Genomic DNA, 16,503 nt, shown 5'->3' with positions numbered 1-16,503 from the left:
TACTATTATGATTATTATAATTATTATATTAATGCTAATTATTATATTAATTATATATAATATTATTGTTATATTTGCATATTTTACATAATAATAATATAATCATTATTATTTTAATTTTATTGTAATTATTATAATATTTTATTATTTTTTAAATATTTAAATATAAATATAAAATAATAAATAATAATAGCAGATTGCATGACAATTACAATACAATAATACCAGGTGGACTGTTACGTGTAAAATATATAGTCGCCCCCCCCCCCGTAAATTTTGTCATATCAATGCGGCCCGCGAGTCAAAAAGTTTGCCCACCCCTGGTCTATACTGTATCTGTACCATATTGACCAAGGTAAAGTTACCTCCTGCTGTTTTGGTTTGAGTCCAGGCTGCTTTGGAGCATGTGGCGCATTGGGGGTGGCGCTGTCGGCATTGTCACTGAATATATTTTAGTATATTCATGTGCTTTTTTTTACCGCTTCCTTTTATGATTCACCGTGTTTGTCGCATTTTTACTGTTTTTGTATATTTTATATGTATTATTTAGTGTAACAAATATGAATGAGCCTGCTTTTGAAGAATGTTGATGTGTCTATTTGTAGCTATAACTTTGTCCTAATAATCTCATCAATGAGGGCACATTTACACTGACTTCAATAAGGAAACTTCCATTAACTCTTGTCTGATGTCAGTATTTGCACACCAAACAACTCATTTTCTGCCACTATGCCTGAAATTGGCTAAATTGTCGGGTTTGTAAACCTAGAAGTTGGATAAAATGGTAAGATTCAGAATTGAATTATTGGGACAAGGTCATCTCTGAATGAGAGCCTGACAATGTGGCTGTGTGTGTGTGTGTGTGTAACCATGCCAGGCAGTGTTCTCTTGGCATGGCATGAAGATACACTAACATAGAAGATAGGAGAAACTGTGAGCCACCCCATTGGGTACACCTGGCCAACCTAATGATATACAATGAGAGTAGTGTTGACCTCGGCCAATGCATGGAAATGATCCAAAGGCTTGAATCGTGGTGAGCTTTAGACTGCTGACACAAATCCCCCAGGTAACTAGTGTTCTAGTGACCAGCAAGTGATGTATGAACCTGAGAAGGGCAACCCAGAAACACATTTATTTCACACTAAAAATAGAACACTGTTTTTTTTTTTTTATCTCTGCCTACACAAAATATGTTACATTACAACGAAAAGACACCCACATTAAAACAATGTATTATTTTTTGTAATTGACATTTTTTTGGACTATCTTGTGAAGTCTTATTTTACTGCTAAAGTTCAGTGTAATTGCATGAATAATTAAGTGTGTATCTTGGGTGGTGCCAAAAGCTTCTCTGGGTTTATGTCAAGACTATATTTTCCTTTTAGTGGTTTATTTAGATGATTTATTAATAGTCACATCATTAAATATACATACTGTATGTTTAGAGTTGTAAGAGGAAAACCAAGTCCTCTGTTAGCTTTTATTATTTTACTCATGAAGATAAAAAAAAAAAAAATCAGCATTCAGCACTGCGTATTATGGCTTTTGGTAACAAATGTAGCAGCTGCATATTGAGTAATGATTATTATTATTTTTTCAATGTGTGCCATTTTGATGTTGTTTCATGTCAGGTGCTAAGTGTGAAATAGCGTCATGGGTATGGGTAAGAATATGCAAAAAGCCTCAAACTTGGGTGTTCAAAGTCTTTCAAGCAGGAAGCATATTCTGACACTTTTTGCTGCGAGGCATCCGCATCAAACACCTTTTCACCGCGCCACCGCACATAACGTTGATTTCACTACAGCATTTTTTTGTTGTTGTTCATATTATGCTTTATTCTTGTACTTTGTGCTTCATCAGGAAAGAGTCCATACTTAATGTTCACCAACCGTCATGAGATCCGTCGTATTGACCTGCTGAAGAGTGAATATACACAAGTGGTTCCTACACTGAAGAATGCTGTGGCACTGGATGTGGATGTGGCCATCAATAAGATGTTCTGGTGTGATCTATATCATCGTAAAATATACAGGTATTCACCCAAATGCACACATTATTGTTACACTTAGAAAGTGGGGTTTTTTGGAGCTTTTCAGTTGGTTTACAAACTTATTTAGACATTTTAGTGTGATTTAGATAGTGATTGGTGGTCACTCTGGTGTTTTTTGTTTTTTTTCCCACTCTTATTGATGCAAAATTTGACCAATATTTACATTTTCATGGCAAGTCTTGTTGGTTTGTCGTATTTACGTGTTTTCTGTTCAGTAAGCTACATCTGCTTAAGTATGAGGATGCTGCTCATACTTAAGCAGATGTTTCTCATATGGATTTAGACGTTCTGTCTACCATTCATGGTCAAAAAAAAATTATTTTAGAAAAAAAAAAAAAGTTAAACGGCAGTATGGGTTAAATGATGAGTCTTTACTTGGTAAAAGTGGTACAATTTGTATTACAATACAGTAGTACCATTTGGTTTTTACTGATGTTAACTCAATTGGACAAGTAAACCGGACAACATTTATTTCACTCCATACAGAGTTTGCATACATTAATCAGATTCTCCAGTCAAGGTATTTATTTATTTTTTAATAAGTTGGCATAAAAAGTGGTGTACGCAACATTCAGGTCCCATTTTGTGAGTAAATGTAAAAAATAAAAACTAATATTACTGGTATTTCCACTTATTTATTGACTATGTCACCTTGCCATTCTGGTGGTGTGGGTATTTCTTTGTCAATCACAACTGAAGGATTTTGTCACCTTCTGACAGTTAAGGTGGAGTTGTTTGTCCTCCGCAGACACCCACACCCACACCCACTCACAGGAAACACAGTACAGAATGTGTGCGTGTGCATGCATGCTGATGAATAATGATGGTGATTATTGAGGCGGTAAAATTAGAGAGAGAGCATATGGCTCATTTGAGAAGATAAAAAGGCCCTTCCCACTACTTCCACCCAGGTTGTGACACATTCAGGCACGTCTGTATACACGCCCGTGCAGAGGCAACAAATAATCCACTACAGACGGTTGAGGCAATGAAAATGAAGAGACTGAATGAAATATATTATTATTGCAAAAGCTGTGCCACTTGAAAGGGTTATTCCATTTATTGAATTGAATCCGAAAATGGTTCTTTGATGACATTACAATGGATTCTCGCACATTTGCAATTCAGCATTCCCAACCCCGTAAATTTACAGCTTTTTAAAGCTGTTGAAAGTTAAATAAGTGTTACTGTTTACTTGAGATTTCACACATTGTTGGTCCTTGAACTCACCAGGTGCTGTCAGTCAAATTTATATATAGTCTCATTAGTCGTCACTGGAATTAAAAAAGCCAAAGAAGTGTGGAAGGTCAGCGAAAGGCCTTCTGTAGCCCGTTAGCTTCGAGCACTGGCCTGACGACTATGCTAAAGGCTACACCGTGAATCTGATTCCATCTTTTCATTGGTGTGGTGAGTAGATCACTTTAAATGAGTGGGTAAAGCTTAATATTAAGGTGCTTGTAATAAGCCTTATTAAGTAGTAATTAAAGTTAATAAGATTGTTAAATAAGATTCTTATATGCCTATTAGTATTACTAATGCTATATAAATGTTAATTTAAAAAATATTAAAAAATATTATTTTATTATTTTATTATTTCATTATTTTATTATTAAAATATTAAAATATTAAAATATTAAAATATTAAAATATTAAAATATTAAAATATTAAAATATTAAAATATTAAAATATTATTACTGCATATATAGCCCTATAAATGCTAATAAGCATTTAATAGTAAATTGTATTAATATAATAAGACTCTTATTCATTTTTTTTATCATATCAGGTAATGTGCAGGACACACATTTGCAGGTATTTATGTACAGTACATGAATGATAGCTATTCTTATTCATTTTAATTACTACTTATTAAGGCTTATTACAAGCACCTTAATATAAAGTGTTACTAATGAATTTAATAAGAGCGTAAGTCATATTTAGGGCTTAAACCTGGATGGAGTCACGTATGATCAGTTATAATTGAAGAAGAGGGAGGTCACTTTTATTGCAAATGTTGATTGGAAATCAGAGAAGGACAACATCAAGCTTGCAGGAGGCAAAATTTGACATTTTCATGGGCATTTTCAGTCAATTCCATATTTCGCTATTTGCTGGTGGTGTCGGACATTACCCCCATAAAAAGTGTTTTAATATAGTCTATTAAAGTATTAAGTCAGACTGGGTGTTTACTGTAAATGTACTGTAAACAGTACAGAATGGGCTTTGGTATAAGTACTGTGACTTTGTGTGCTACCTTCCCAGTCGACTGCTTATTAATTGACATATTTCAACGCTGTTTTTCATTCTTCCACTATTTGCAAGCGTGTGTCAGTGGGGTGTAAAGGGGAGCATTTCATTTCCCAACCTTTAAACAAGGATGTCTTGTATTGCCTTTTTTCATAGCACACATGCAGAGAGGAAAGTAATGTGCTTTGTCTGGAGGCCTGCCAAGAGTGAAAGGAGTTGAAGGAAGGAAGGCAAAACAAGAGAAGCGGGAACAGGTAGAGAGCACGTAGAAGGCAGAAAGAAAGATTAAAAGAAATTGAAAAGACGCACAGCACGGAATGACAAAACCGGAGAAGGAGTCTGCTTGATTTGTAAGCTGAAGATAGAAGTAGACACATTCATTCTCTCTGTGAGCGGCTGTTTGGTGGGCAGAATGAGGTTGTGATAGACGTGCCAGGTTTGGGTGCCCTTGACATTATCTGCAAAGAATACCAGTTTTCTATCATATGTTACCTGCACTCAATCATTTTGACACAAGGATCCAACTGACAAATTGAGCAAAAAAAAATGTAATAATTTACTTTACCAGCACATCTTCTTTTCCGTCTACCAGCGCTTACATCAACAAAGCCAATGACTCTTCGCACCAGGAGACGCTCATAGATGCGCTCCATTCCCCCGAGGGCCTGGCCGTTGACTGGGTCCATAAGAACATCTACTGGACCGACTCGGGCAACAAGAGTATCTCCGTAGCCACAGGAGATGGCAGTAAGAGGAAAATGCTCATCGTCACGGAGCTGAGCGAGCCGCGGGCTATCGCAGTGGACCCACACCAGGGGTAAGGAGCTGGAGGTGGATTGTGTTGATGAGGTGTAAAAGGTAAAAGGGAGCTACAGTATGTCTCCAAGCTATTAGTCAATGACTTAATGTGATGTCTTAACCCTAAAAGTGGGTGCGTTCGCTTGTAATTAGCATGTTAATGTTGCCTGTCGGATATCAAAAAGGAATTGCCCGAAACAGATTAATGAAGATGTAATTTATGCCGTATGAGAAAACCCTGAGAAAAAAAGCATACCTAAAAGGGCAACAGTTTAGTTTTAGTATGTTAACTATATTTTTATTACCAAAAACCAGGACACTTGGCCCAGCAATGAGCGACTCAAATTATACTCAAAGTTTATGCCTTAAAATTTCAGTATTTTTAAAGTAAGCCTCCCCTGTATGGGTAGAAAATGACTATACTGTTTTTCAGATCCACGGCTGTAGCGAATTCTCCTTTTTTGAGGTGTTTAATGCTAAGACTGTGACGGTGTGTTGAGGTTTGGACCACAAATTCAGAGGCAAGCAACATTAGGCGCAGTTTAGAGTCTTTAATAAAAAGTCAAAAGAAAATCCACAGGGCGGTGGCGAGAAAAAAGGGAAAAGAACAGAAAAAATCACCAAGAGAAGCAGCTAAGGAAAACAACTTGCCTTTGGCTAAAGGCTGGCTAGATGGCTACGGAGAGCTGGGCTAACCTAGCATGAGGCACACAAGAGTTAGCTTTAGCAAAAGGTTAAGGAGGGTACTTGGGAGACCCAAGCGCCGGAGGGCTAGCAGGTTTCTGCAACGAGGAACCAGCGGAACCTTAAGTAGAACCTTAAGTGTGATGAGCTTCAGGTGTGCCCAGTCCTCCTGCTTCCAGCCCGCTCGAGTACATCTGGAAAACAAGGAGGAACACAAGCCAGGAGAAGGCAGGGACTCGCAACAAGGAGGCAGCAGTAGAACTGTGACAAAGACTCCACTGGGTCGGCGCCACTTGGTGCCAGTTCACTCCAAAGATTATGTGATTGGCACGTAGTGGCTTGCTGTGGCACCGAATTAATGTTCGCTCGGCATGTTGCCATGTTGCCGTTATTTGGCGCCACAGTGAGCCACTACGCGCCAATCACATCATCTTTGGAGTGAACTGGCACCAACTGGCGCCGGCCCAGTGAACTCCTAGCATCATTGGCTCATGCCAGTACATTCCAGTGGATTCCAATAGGCCAGGGGTGGGCAAACTTTTTGACTCGCGGGCCGCATTGATATGACAAAATTTACGGGGGGCAGACTATATATTTTACACGTAACAGTCCACCTGGTATTATTGTATCTGTAAAATTGTCATGCAATCTGCTATTATTATTATATAATAATATAATTATTATATTAATATTTTAAAAATAATAAAATATTATAATAATTACAATACAATTAAAATAATTATTATTATATTATTATTATGTAAAATATGCAAATATAACAATAATATTATATATAATTAATATAATAATTAGCATTAATATAATAATTATAATAATCATAATAGTTCTGATAATTATTATAATAATCTAATAATAATCTAATAATAATAATTATTATTATTATGTGCTTGTGTCCCTTTTTTCAGGAGCACTTTGTAAACAACAGACCATGTCAAAAAACGAAATTGGTTGGCTCAGGCCATGATGCCAGGTTGTATGTTGAGTTTAAATGAAATACTTTGGAAAGATTGGGCGGGCCGTATTCAAACACTTGGCGGGCCGGATGTGGCCCCCGGGCCGTAGTTTGCCCACCCCTGCAATAGGCGGATTTTTTGTGACATTTGGTTCCACTTGGTGGACAATTTTCTTGCCGCCAAACTCAATTTTTGCCGCCGTTATGGGCCACCATGAGCCAGTTGGAAGGCAGTTTGAGCCACTGCACGCCACTAGGCACCTTATTGCCGACACTATGCGCCACAGCAAATTGCATTTCCGCAAAACAGCACCAACTGGTGCGTGCCCAGTGGACTCTTAAGCATATACAACACTGTTCTGGTCCAGGAGGTGGACAAAACTCACCACGCATTCATCAGGGGTCCTGGTAGGACCTAAAGAAGGCAAAAAAATCCCACTTTTCTGACGAAATATCCCAAATTTGAACGGCATGACGTCCCCAATTTTACGAGACTCAAACTGAGCATGTACCATCTGTGCATGTGCTTATTTTTGCTTACTTTATGCAGTTTACTGGCCCAATGAAAACCAGGGCATTTTCATCACTTCAGAGGGAAAAAAAAATAACTAGAAAAGAAGAGTATAGCCAGGACAGACGTCAAAAACTGGACACGTCCTGGGAAAACAGTCTGCTTGGTGACTGCAGATTGAGATTTAGAATGTCAAACGGAATAGCTCCACCTCCCATGGTTAGCAGCTCAAGCAGTGCAATACAGAAACATTCACTATTTATATGTGTGACTCACACATTCATGTTAAACAATTCTCTACACCAGCATGAAATATATGCAAATGATATCAGTCTATGCTCGCTCTGTGACATGCACATATACACAGAGGAGAACAATGTCATAGTAAGGTTAGGGCTTCTTCAGCTGCCTTGAGTAAGATGTGGGAGAACTTTGGGAAGTGGGCCAGGTTCCTATGTTCGATATCAGTGACTTCTGACTACACAAATGTTCTTCTGTACATTATTCCAGAGAGACACTTTAAATCGTCTTGGAAATCATATCGGATGCAAGGAAGCGGACCAATTGTCATCCATTTTTACCTTTAATTGTTCCATTCCAGGAAGTAGTTCATGCATACATTGACTCGACACTGTGTTTTAACTCATATGACTGAGATTCTGCAATTATATCTTTATCTTTGTGCAATGTGTATTACGGAATACCATCACTGCTAGGGAGAAATCAGTATATAAGGTGCTTTTCAAAAGGGACTTTTGATTTTTTTTCCAACTTTTCAACAAATGGGACTCTCTAAAGTGTCTGTGTATCTTTTCACAGGTTTATGTATTGGTCTGACTGGGGAGATCAGGCCAAGATTGAAAAAGCTGGGATGAATGGAGTGGATCGACAGGTGCTGGTGTCTGAGCACATCGAATGGCCCAATGGAATAACCCTAGGTAAAGAATTGCACAAAACATCAAGTCTCACAGTCTGGAAATTGAATGTTCGAATCGCTGCTTGGTGATCTCTTTGTGGCACCTGTTCTCTTTGGTACTGTGGCGTCCTCCCACATTCCAGAAACATCCATCCATCCATTTTCTATGGCGCTTATCCTCATTAGGGTCATGGGGGTATGCTGGAGCCTATCCCAGCTAACTTCATGTTAAATTGAGACTTTAAATTGCCCATAGGTGACAATGTGGGATTGGCTGGTGACTAGTGGAGGGTGTTCCCAACTTTGCAAGTTATCTGGAATAGACTTTAGTTCACCAGTGACGCTAATAAGGACATTGAACAATATAAGAAAGTGTTGTGAAAGTGTTTGCACCCTTCCTGATATCTTATTTTTTGCATATTTGTCACACGTAAATGTTTAAGATCAATAAACACATTTTTATATTAACTGAATGCAAAATGCAGGACATTTGTTATTATTCATATTATTCATTCATTTTCTACCGCTTATTCTCACGAGGGTTGCGGGGGGTGCTGGAGCCTATCCCAGCTGTCTTCGGGCGAGAGGCGGGGTACAACCTAGACTGGTCGCCAGCCAATCACAGGGCACATATAGACAAACAACCATTCACACTCACATTCATACCTATGGACAATTTGGAGTCGCCAATTAACCTAGCATGTTTTTGGAAGAAAACCCACACATGCACGTAGAGAACACTTGTTATTATTAAGGGAGAAAAAAATCCAAACATAATGGCCATTTCAGAAAAGGCACATCATACCAACAGTAAAATATGGTGGCGGTAGTGTGATGGTCTGGGCCTGTTTTGCTGCTTCGGGACCTGTAAGGCTTGCTCTAATAAATTGAACCATTAATTCTGCCGTCTGCCTGCTGTCAAAACTTTTGTCTATGACAGTTTGTGTAGAACTTGCTGAGACCTCAGAGGAGCTTGTGGTGATACATCAGAATCAAATGTACCCACAAATATAGACACGAACTTTTTCCTCCGCCTGTGAGTACATTTGCACCCATTACGATATCGGCAACGTTCAGAGTTCAGACTGATTTCCATCTCTATATGAAAGAGGCCTGGTTCGCAGTTGACTTGTACTCATCACACTGACAAAACAATTGGAATTGACCTGCAATGTAAACAAAGGGACCCATCACATCACTATCTGCCTGTTGAGATGAGCAATACATCCTTTCACCTCTCCAAACATCTCTTTCCTGGTGTGTCACCGGTCACTTTTTTTGTAAAAGAGTATGTGACAATATGTTTGAAGGACCGTCAACGCCAAGGGAGGCCCTAATGGAGGTGGGATTTTTTAGAAGAAAACATCTTCAGTCCCCGAGCCTCTGTTATTGCTGTAGCTCACTTTGTGTCTGCCTGTCATCTATCAAGCCAGCAAATATGGGCCTTTGAATTAATAAGCCAGACGCACAGTTCTGTCGATACCTCCCATTATCGCTTTCAACTCCCTTCGCAGCAGCAGCCAATTTTTCTCCGCTGCCCTTGCCTGTGGAGAAACAGAGTCATCGAGTTGCCACACTCTGTGGAATTGAGAGGTCACAACATGTTTATGAAAACAAATTCTGTTTCGGAAAATTGGCCCGACTTGTAGTAGACAGCCCTGGGAACAGGGGGGGGGGCAATCTCTGATTTTATATAGAAAATAAAACTTCTATCAGGAAAGTAAAGGTTGGGAAGGACAATACTTACTGATCACAATGTAATGAGAATGACATAACAAGATGTGTCACAAATTATGCCTTTATAAAGACAATGCTCAGTTTTTACTAATTAGATGTTAATTTAAAAATATTATTGTTACCGATGTAACTGCACTTGTGTTGATTGACAACATTGCTTGGCTTCCATTCATTTTAATAAGGGGCAGTCATTTCTAATATTTGTATCATTATGTTAAAGCTGAGGCTGTACGGCGGACGAGTGGTTAGCGTGCAGCTAGGAGACCTGAGTTCAATCCCACCCTCGGCCATCTTTGTGTGGAGTTTGCATGTTCTCCCCGTGCATGCGTGGGTTTCCTCCCACATTCCAAAAACATGCTAGGTTAATTGGCGACTCCAAATTGTCCATAGGTATGAATGTGAGTGTGAATGGTTGTTTGTCTATATGTGCCCTGTGATTGGCTAGCGACCAGTCCAGGGTGTACCCCGCCTCTCGCCTGAAGACAGCTGGGATAGGCTCCAGCACCCCAGCGACACTCGTGAGAATAAGCGGTAGAAAATGACTGAATTAATGAATGTTAAAGCTGAACCAATTAAGTATGCTTTAAACTGTTTTAAAAATAAATAGTGTTTATTTGAACTGTTCCTGTTTTGTTACTGTTCACTTTTTGTAAATTCCTAGTCCAAATATCAGATTTAAAAAAAAACGTCCTTTCCTGTAAGATACTAATATAATCATGAAAAATATGACATTAATATTGAATTAATAACAATAAATTTAGAATTTTATTTGATACACGGTTTTCCACAGTATTGTATTTGGTCAAGTTTATCAGTGTTGAAAATCTAATTTCTAACAGTTTGTTCCCTTCACCATCATACCTGGTATGTATGGCACCTTAAAATTCCATTTAAATCCAGTTGAAAAAGCATTTTCTGTGAAGTGGAAACAATTCTGTTAAACTTGTTTAACTTTGCCAAAGCCTGACAGTGTCCGCATAGCTTTAAGTACAAAAGTAAACTGTTTTGAAAATGTCCCCAGGCCTAATTAGTTGGTAAAGTAGGCTCGTAAAATACACATACGTACATCCCCCACTAACAGAGAGGTCAAACAGCATTACAGTATTATAATCACATCATTGTTTTCTTAGCGCATGGGCCTGAGCTTTCACCAAGATTGATGGTGTGCTACTTGGCCAGTGCATTCATAAACCTTTTTTTTTTTTTTTCATTTGGAATGACCTTCGTCTCTTTCTCACTCTTGTCTGTTCATTTCTCCTTGGATAACCTCCATTGAATAGCTTTTTCCCTCTCTCTTTTCCATGTTGCCAGACTTGTCCAATAGGCGTCTCTATTGGGTGGACTCCAAGCTGCATCTGCTCTCCAGCGTGGACTTAAACGGAGACAACCGCAGAGTTCTGTTGTCTTCCCAACACCACTTGGGACACCCGTTTGCCCTCACGGTCTTTGAGGTACGAAACCATCGCATAAGCATATTCTTTGTATACTGTGAACTTCTCAGTCGTTGTGGGGTGGTAATTGCATCCTGTAACATAGTTTGCAGTGGAAGTCATACACACACAATTTCTGCTACAGTGATGATATCCAAACTTTGGATATACAATAACAGTTATTACCTTATATGTAAACCTATAACCTATAATGCCCATTGGTTCAGAAAATATGACAAGTATTCAACATATTGAATAATGATATCAGGCCAAGAAATTTAAAAAGTAAAAAAAAAAAGGAATGGGAGTTTGGTCCTAGAAAATACAATTTGCTCAAGAAGATAAGATGATGAGTCAATTTGATGATGACATAATATAGAAAAAAAAAACATACCACAAGATAAATTCAGACATGAGAGAACCCTTGAAGGGCCAACAAGAGGAGAGGCCGAGCAGAGGAATCAATGAAAACTATAACTTGAAGAAATGAAAGAGCCAATCAAATATATATAGATGATGTCTAAGGTGTAGAAGGAATACTGTGGAGAGCAGAGTGAAGATGGAGGGGGTGAAATGAGATCAGAGGGAAGTACTTTCTTCATTCCTCGTTTTGCTGCACACATTGTGAAAATTGAAAGAAAAGAGGTGGCATCCATCATGTCCAGCTGTGTGTGTGTGTGTGTGTGTGTGTGTGTGTGTGTGTTGGCTGGGAGAGACCAGTGTTGCAGGCAACCAAGTTCATGTCTGATGATTAATCACTCTGAGTGCTTTTTGTGTGCGATCTGTTCTGCTTAACATATAAACTAAATTAAAAATCCCTCAGCATGCAGTTCCTGTTCCGATAGACCGAAGCCTGGATGATACCGGGTCTTATCCTAGATAAAAATGCTCACATTTACAGCACTAGTTTCAGCAATAGCAATCAGAATTCAAGATCTGCAGTTTATGATTACCAGTCTGTTTGTGGTCTGTCTCCATAATAGAAGCACAAATATTTGAACCACTACACGACCAATGGTTTTATTTTATTTTTTTTTGGACACCACAGATGCTGGAGCAGTCTCTGGTCAAGTTGTAAGCTTCCACAGCCGAAGCGGCTTAGAGCTGTCAACTTTTTTGGTTTTATTTACGACTGGCAACATTTGTTCAGAGGCCACACAGCTAGGAGACCTGAGTTCAATTCCACCCTCGGCCATCTCTGTATGGAGTTTGCATGTTCTCCCCGTGCATGCGTGTGTTTTTTCCGGGTACTCCGGTTTCCTCCCACATTCCAAAAACATGCTAGGTTAATTGGCGACTCCAAATTGTCCATAGGTATGAATGTGAGTGTGAATGGTTGTTTGTCTATATGTGCCCTGTGATTGGCTGAGTCCAGGGTGTACCCCGCCTCTCGCCCGAAGACAGCTGGGATAGGCTCCAGCACTCTCCGCGACCCTCATGAGGATAAGCAGTAGAAAATGAATGAATGAACATTTGTTCAGTATCTTACCCAAAGACAAGTGATTGACATGATCACGGCAGGACGGAGAATCGAACTCACAACCTTCAGGTTGGAAGACAACCACTCTACCACTCTACCTAACATGCCGGCTATACCACCCCCATTCAATTTTTCGAAAAGCATTTATTGTCATATACCGAACATGTGTTTTTTACAGATTTTTTTCCATTAATGATTGATGGATGATTGATGGTCCTATCTGATTGACTTGGGGGGTGAGAAGGTGAAAAGGGAGAAGAATACAGGGAAAATAGACAATAACAATAACATTGTCAAGAAGAGGGGGAAATAAGGGCACTGCTTTGTTGCTATCAATACATGATTTCAACAGGTTTTCAAGCACTCCTTATTCCATGACATTACCTCTGCATAGCTTCCTAAAGTATAAGAAATGAAGTCCTTCATTCCTTAATGATGAGAGGCGGAAATACAGTAGCTCGATCCATAAGGACTTGGGCTTCACCGGAGGGTCCTGCTCAAAGGACAGAACAAATTGCATCTAATTGTTGGAGAGCTGCTCGTCACTTTTCACTACTTGAGCTGTGAAAGAGGTCCTCAGCTCATGGATGCACATCTGTCCTTACATGCCTGATTCACAACACCATATATACAGTACAATACAATGTACATTTAATTTCCTCTTCATGCATCATCAGTAAAAAAAAAATGTTTCTGGCCTAAAATTCATACGGTACTGCAAGCTTGATCCTGTTTGACGGACTTGGCAACCACTGAGTTAAACTGAGTATATCTTCATGAACTGAAATGTTCTGAGATTTGTTCCTGCAAGGGATTTGACCTGCTCACTGTTATACTAACATTTTCAGCTTTCAAGATAGTAACACAATTGATTCACACATTAGTAAAAGAGGAAAAAAAAGGATGAATTTTAGCTGACGGAGCCAGAGCAACAAGACGCCACAGAAACGACTTAAAACATTTGAGTTTTCATATCAACATGGCTGATATTTATTGCTTTGTGTGTCAGCACTACTGTCATGTGAGGAAAGGTTATCTGAATCTGAAAAGGGTAGAATTCCGAAGCAGCTCAGAAAGGTTAAGTCCACTGATATCAAGAACAAATAGAGATCTTAGATTGCAGCTATGGCCAAACCACTTGAGATACATAGGAAGCACTTGGACACACAGGCCACATCCAACAAGTCATTTGCATTTTAGAAATAGAGAAACAGGTAGATATGCACCGGAAAGCACGGTTCCATGTGTTCCATTGTGTGGTTATCTTTCCTCTCCATCTTAGTCGGAAGTGACCTTTATATATCATTCTTACTCATTTTTCTGTCATAAGGCTACATTTTTTTAGGTGTAATGTTATCATATCTGTCTAGGATCGCATATACTGGACCGATCTGGAGGATGAAGCAATATACAGCGCCAACCGCCTGACAGGGAATGATGTGGCAAAGGTAGCCGAGCATCTTAATAACCCTCTGGACCTGGTGGTGTTCCATGAACGGAGGCAACCCAAAGGTAGGCCAGCCATTCATGCTTTGCTGCATACATACTTTTACCCAATCGATTTAATCCGATTAATTAGTTAATTAGGTGTATGCTGTAATAACATAATTTATTCATAATAAATTGTGTAAATAGCATTGTGAACTAAAACTAATCTTTATTATTTGACTATTGTATATGAGCAAATTTGTGGGTCCACTACGCTTCCAAGATGGATGCCACATTTTCCATTACAAATATTCTGTTGTCGTACATCACCATGGTCCTTTCCGCTGTGGCATGTGACAATTAGCATTTATATTTTCATGCCTGGTTTCCTGCCCTCAATCAAAGCTCAAAGCGCTCTTGTTGCTCGGGAATTAATTGCATTGTCTCATTATAAGGCAGAGATGTCTGCTCAAAGACATATCACAGCAATTAAACATGCATGCCAAGCAACTATTATGTTCTACAAGACTAAATTAACTTCATAATCCCTCTGAAGTTATTCTTAACTAAATCCGGTCTTCTTTTAGCTGGTAATTATTTGCCAAATCATGGTGACCCCGAACCGGATGTGCAGCAGAAAGTCATTGAATTATGAAAATCACCAGCCATAATACAGTAATACATGTACTGTACATACATTGCAGTTCATTGGTACAATTTCTCACAAAAAGGGCTCCATCCTTTTTGTTGTAGCATTTTTTCATACATTTTTCATTTTTTTTACTTTCTTTCTAATATACCACATTTTATTTATTGGGCCTGTGCTGAAGAGAGACACAAAAGATGAAGTACAGTAAAGTCTCGTTATATCGATATTCTCGGGAGTCGGAAAAAATACCGATATAACCGGACTATCCATATATCCGATCCTGCGCCGAACTGCATTAAAAGTGGGCAATAATGACATTGTTCTATAGTATAGAACAGGGGTCGGCAACCTTTACTATGAAAAGAGCCATTTTACCCAATGCCCACTGAAGAAAAATAGCCTGGAGCCGCAAAACATATAGTATGTTTAAAACAACATTGGAGGGAATTTGGGGGTATCAAAGTAGTTCAGATAAGAAAAGACGAGTTGGAGTACTCTTGCTAGTTTTGGAGATAAACTTACATAAATGTATGTGTAAACTACTGTAAACGTAAAAACAAGTTCCCATGCCGCTGTTTTTAAATTATCTCGAATTTATTTTTTAGATTTGTAGGTAAGTATTACTTGTTTTTCTTCATGTACTGAACTGGATAGCAGTCAGAACTCACTCAGGATGCATTCATGGTCTCAGACAAAGTTGGATTTTTTAAAACTCATTACAAAAGACGTGCATTTTCCCCACTCGGGTGTTAAAAATATTCAAGCATCGCAAAGGGAGCCACAATAAAGAGTCTGAAGAGCCACATGCGGCTCTGGAGCCGCAGGTTGCTGACCCCTGGTATAGAACAATGTCGAGCAGCTTAAAGTTGACTGGAAGCAGCCGTTCGCCGTGTTCTTTTTTGGTATTGAAATCCTTAAGCAAAGATTGATTTAAGCTGCTTTTGTATCGATATAAGCAGACCAAATTGGCTGGCGGGAGATGAAAAGGGCATCGTAGTAACCGGATTATCATAATAACCGGGTATCGTACTAACGGAACTAATTATATCATAAAAGACTAGAAATTTGCCGGGAAATGAAAATAGTATCGTAATAAGTAGTAATTCGTTATGTACCTTCTTCTCTAGCATGTTCATTACTTCATTACCGATATCAACAAATACCTGATTAGGCAGCAGCTCGTCTCTGAAACTAATGTCTGGTTACATCCGGTGTAATGAAGACATGCGTTTCACAAATAAACACTACAAAAAAAGACAAATACTGCAATACAAAAATACCAAATACCAAAACAATACCAATATGAAACTGATTCTTATGCCAATATTCAATTTCAGTTTCTTTGCATCCTTTTTATCATCTCTACCAAAGGTCCAGTACAGAAAAAGTGCACGTCTACAGTTGCTGAAATACTGACATGATTCCCAAGTGTGTTCCCAGCTTCCGATGTTGCGTGACTGATGTTGCTTCCTCCCAGTGCGTCACATGAATTCTCTGATGCACTGCTCCCTAAAACTGCACATGAGAGGCAGAAACGACCACAACCTGACCTATTTCTAGTACATCTCCACAAGACATGAGCAACTCTGGGGTTTT

At 39.0% G+C, this 16,503-nt stretch overlaps 1 protein-coding gene across 7 annotated transcripts in view; it reads left to right on the top strand.

The window, feature by feature from the left end:
- The window catches only part of lrp8 (low density lipoprotein receptor-related protein 8, apolipoprotein e receptor), a 131,430-nt gene that overhangs the window by 97,059 nt on the left and 17,868 nt on the right, over window positions 1-16,503 (top strand). For all 7 annotated transcript variants that reach the window (XM_078789983.1, XM_078789982.1, XM_078789980.1 and 4 more), the window contains 5 exons: window positions 1,864-2,035; window positions 4,894-5,118; window positions 8,087-8,205; window positions 11,232-11,371; window positions 14,201-14,342. In XM_078789983.1, coding sequence (XP_078646109.1) covers window positions 1,864-2,035; window positions 4,894-5,118; window positions 8,087-8,205; window positions 11,232-11,371; window positions 14,201-14,342 — 798 coding nt within the window. The remainder of the gene's footprint in view (window positions 1-1,863; window positions 2,036-4,893; window positions 5,119-8,086; window positions 8,206-11,231; window positions 11,372-14,200; window positions 14,343-16,503) is intronic.

Source organism: Doryrhamphus excisus, linkage group LG4, assembly GCF_037039965.1.
Source record: "Doryrhamphus excisus strain RoL-2023G ecotype Guam linkage group LG4, RoL_Dexc_Guam_v1.1, whole genome shotgun sequence".
NCBI classification, from domain to species: Eukaryota; Metazoa; Chordata; class Actinopteri; order Syngnathiformes; family Syngnathidae; genus Doryrhamphus; species Doryrhamphus excisus.
The sequence above is the reverse complement of the archived record's forward strand: the minus strand, read 5'-3'. Positions and strand labels throughout refer to the sequence as shown.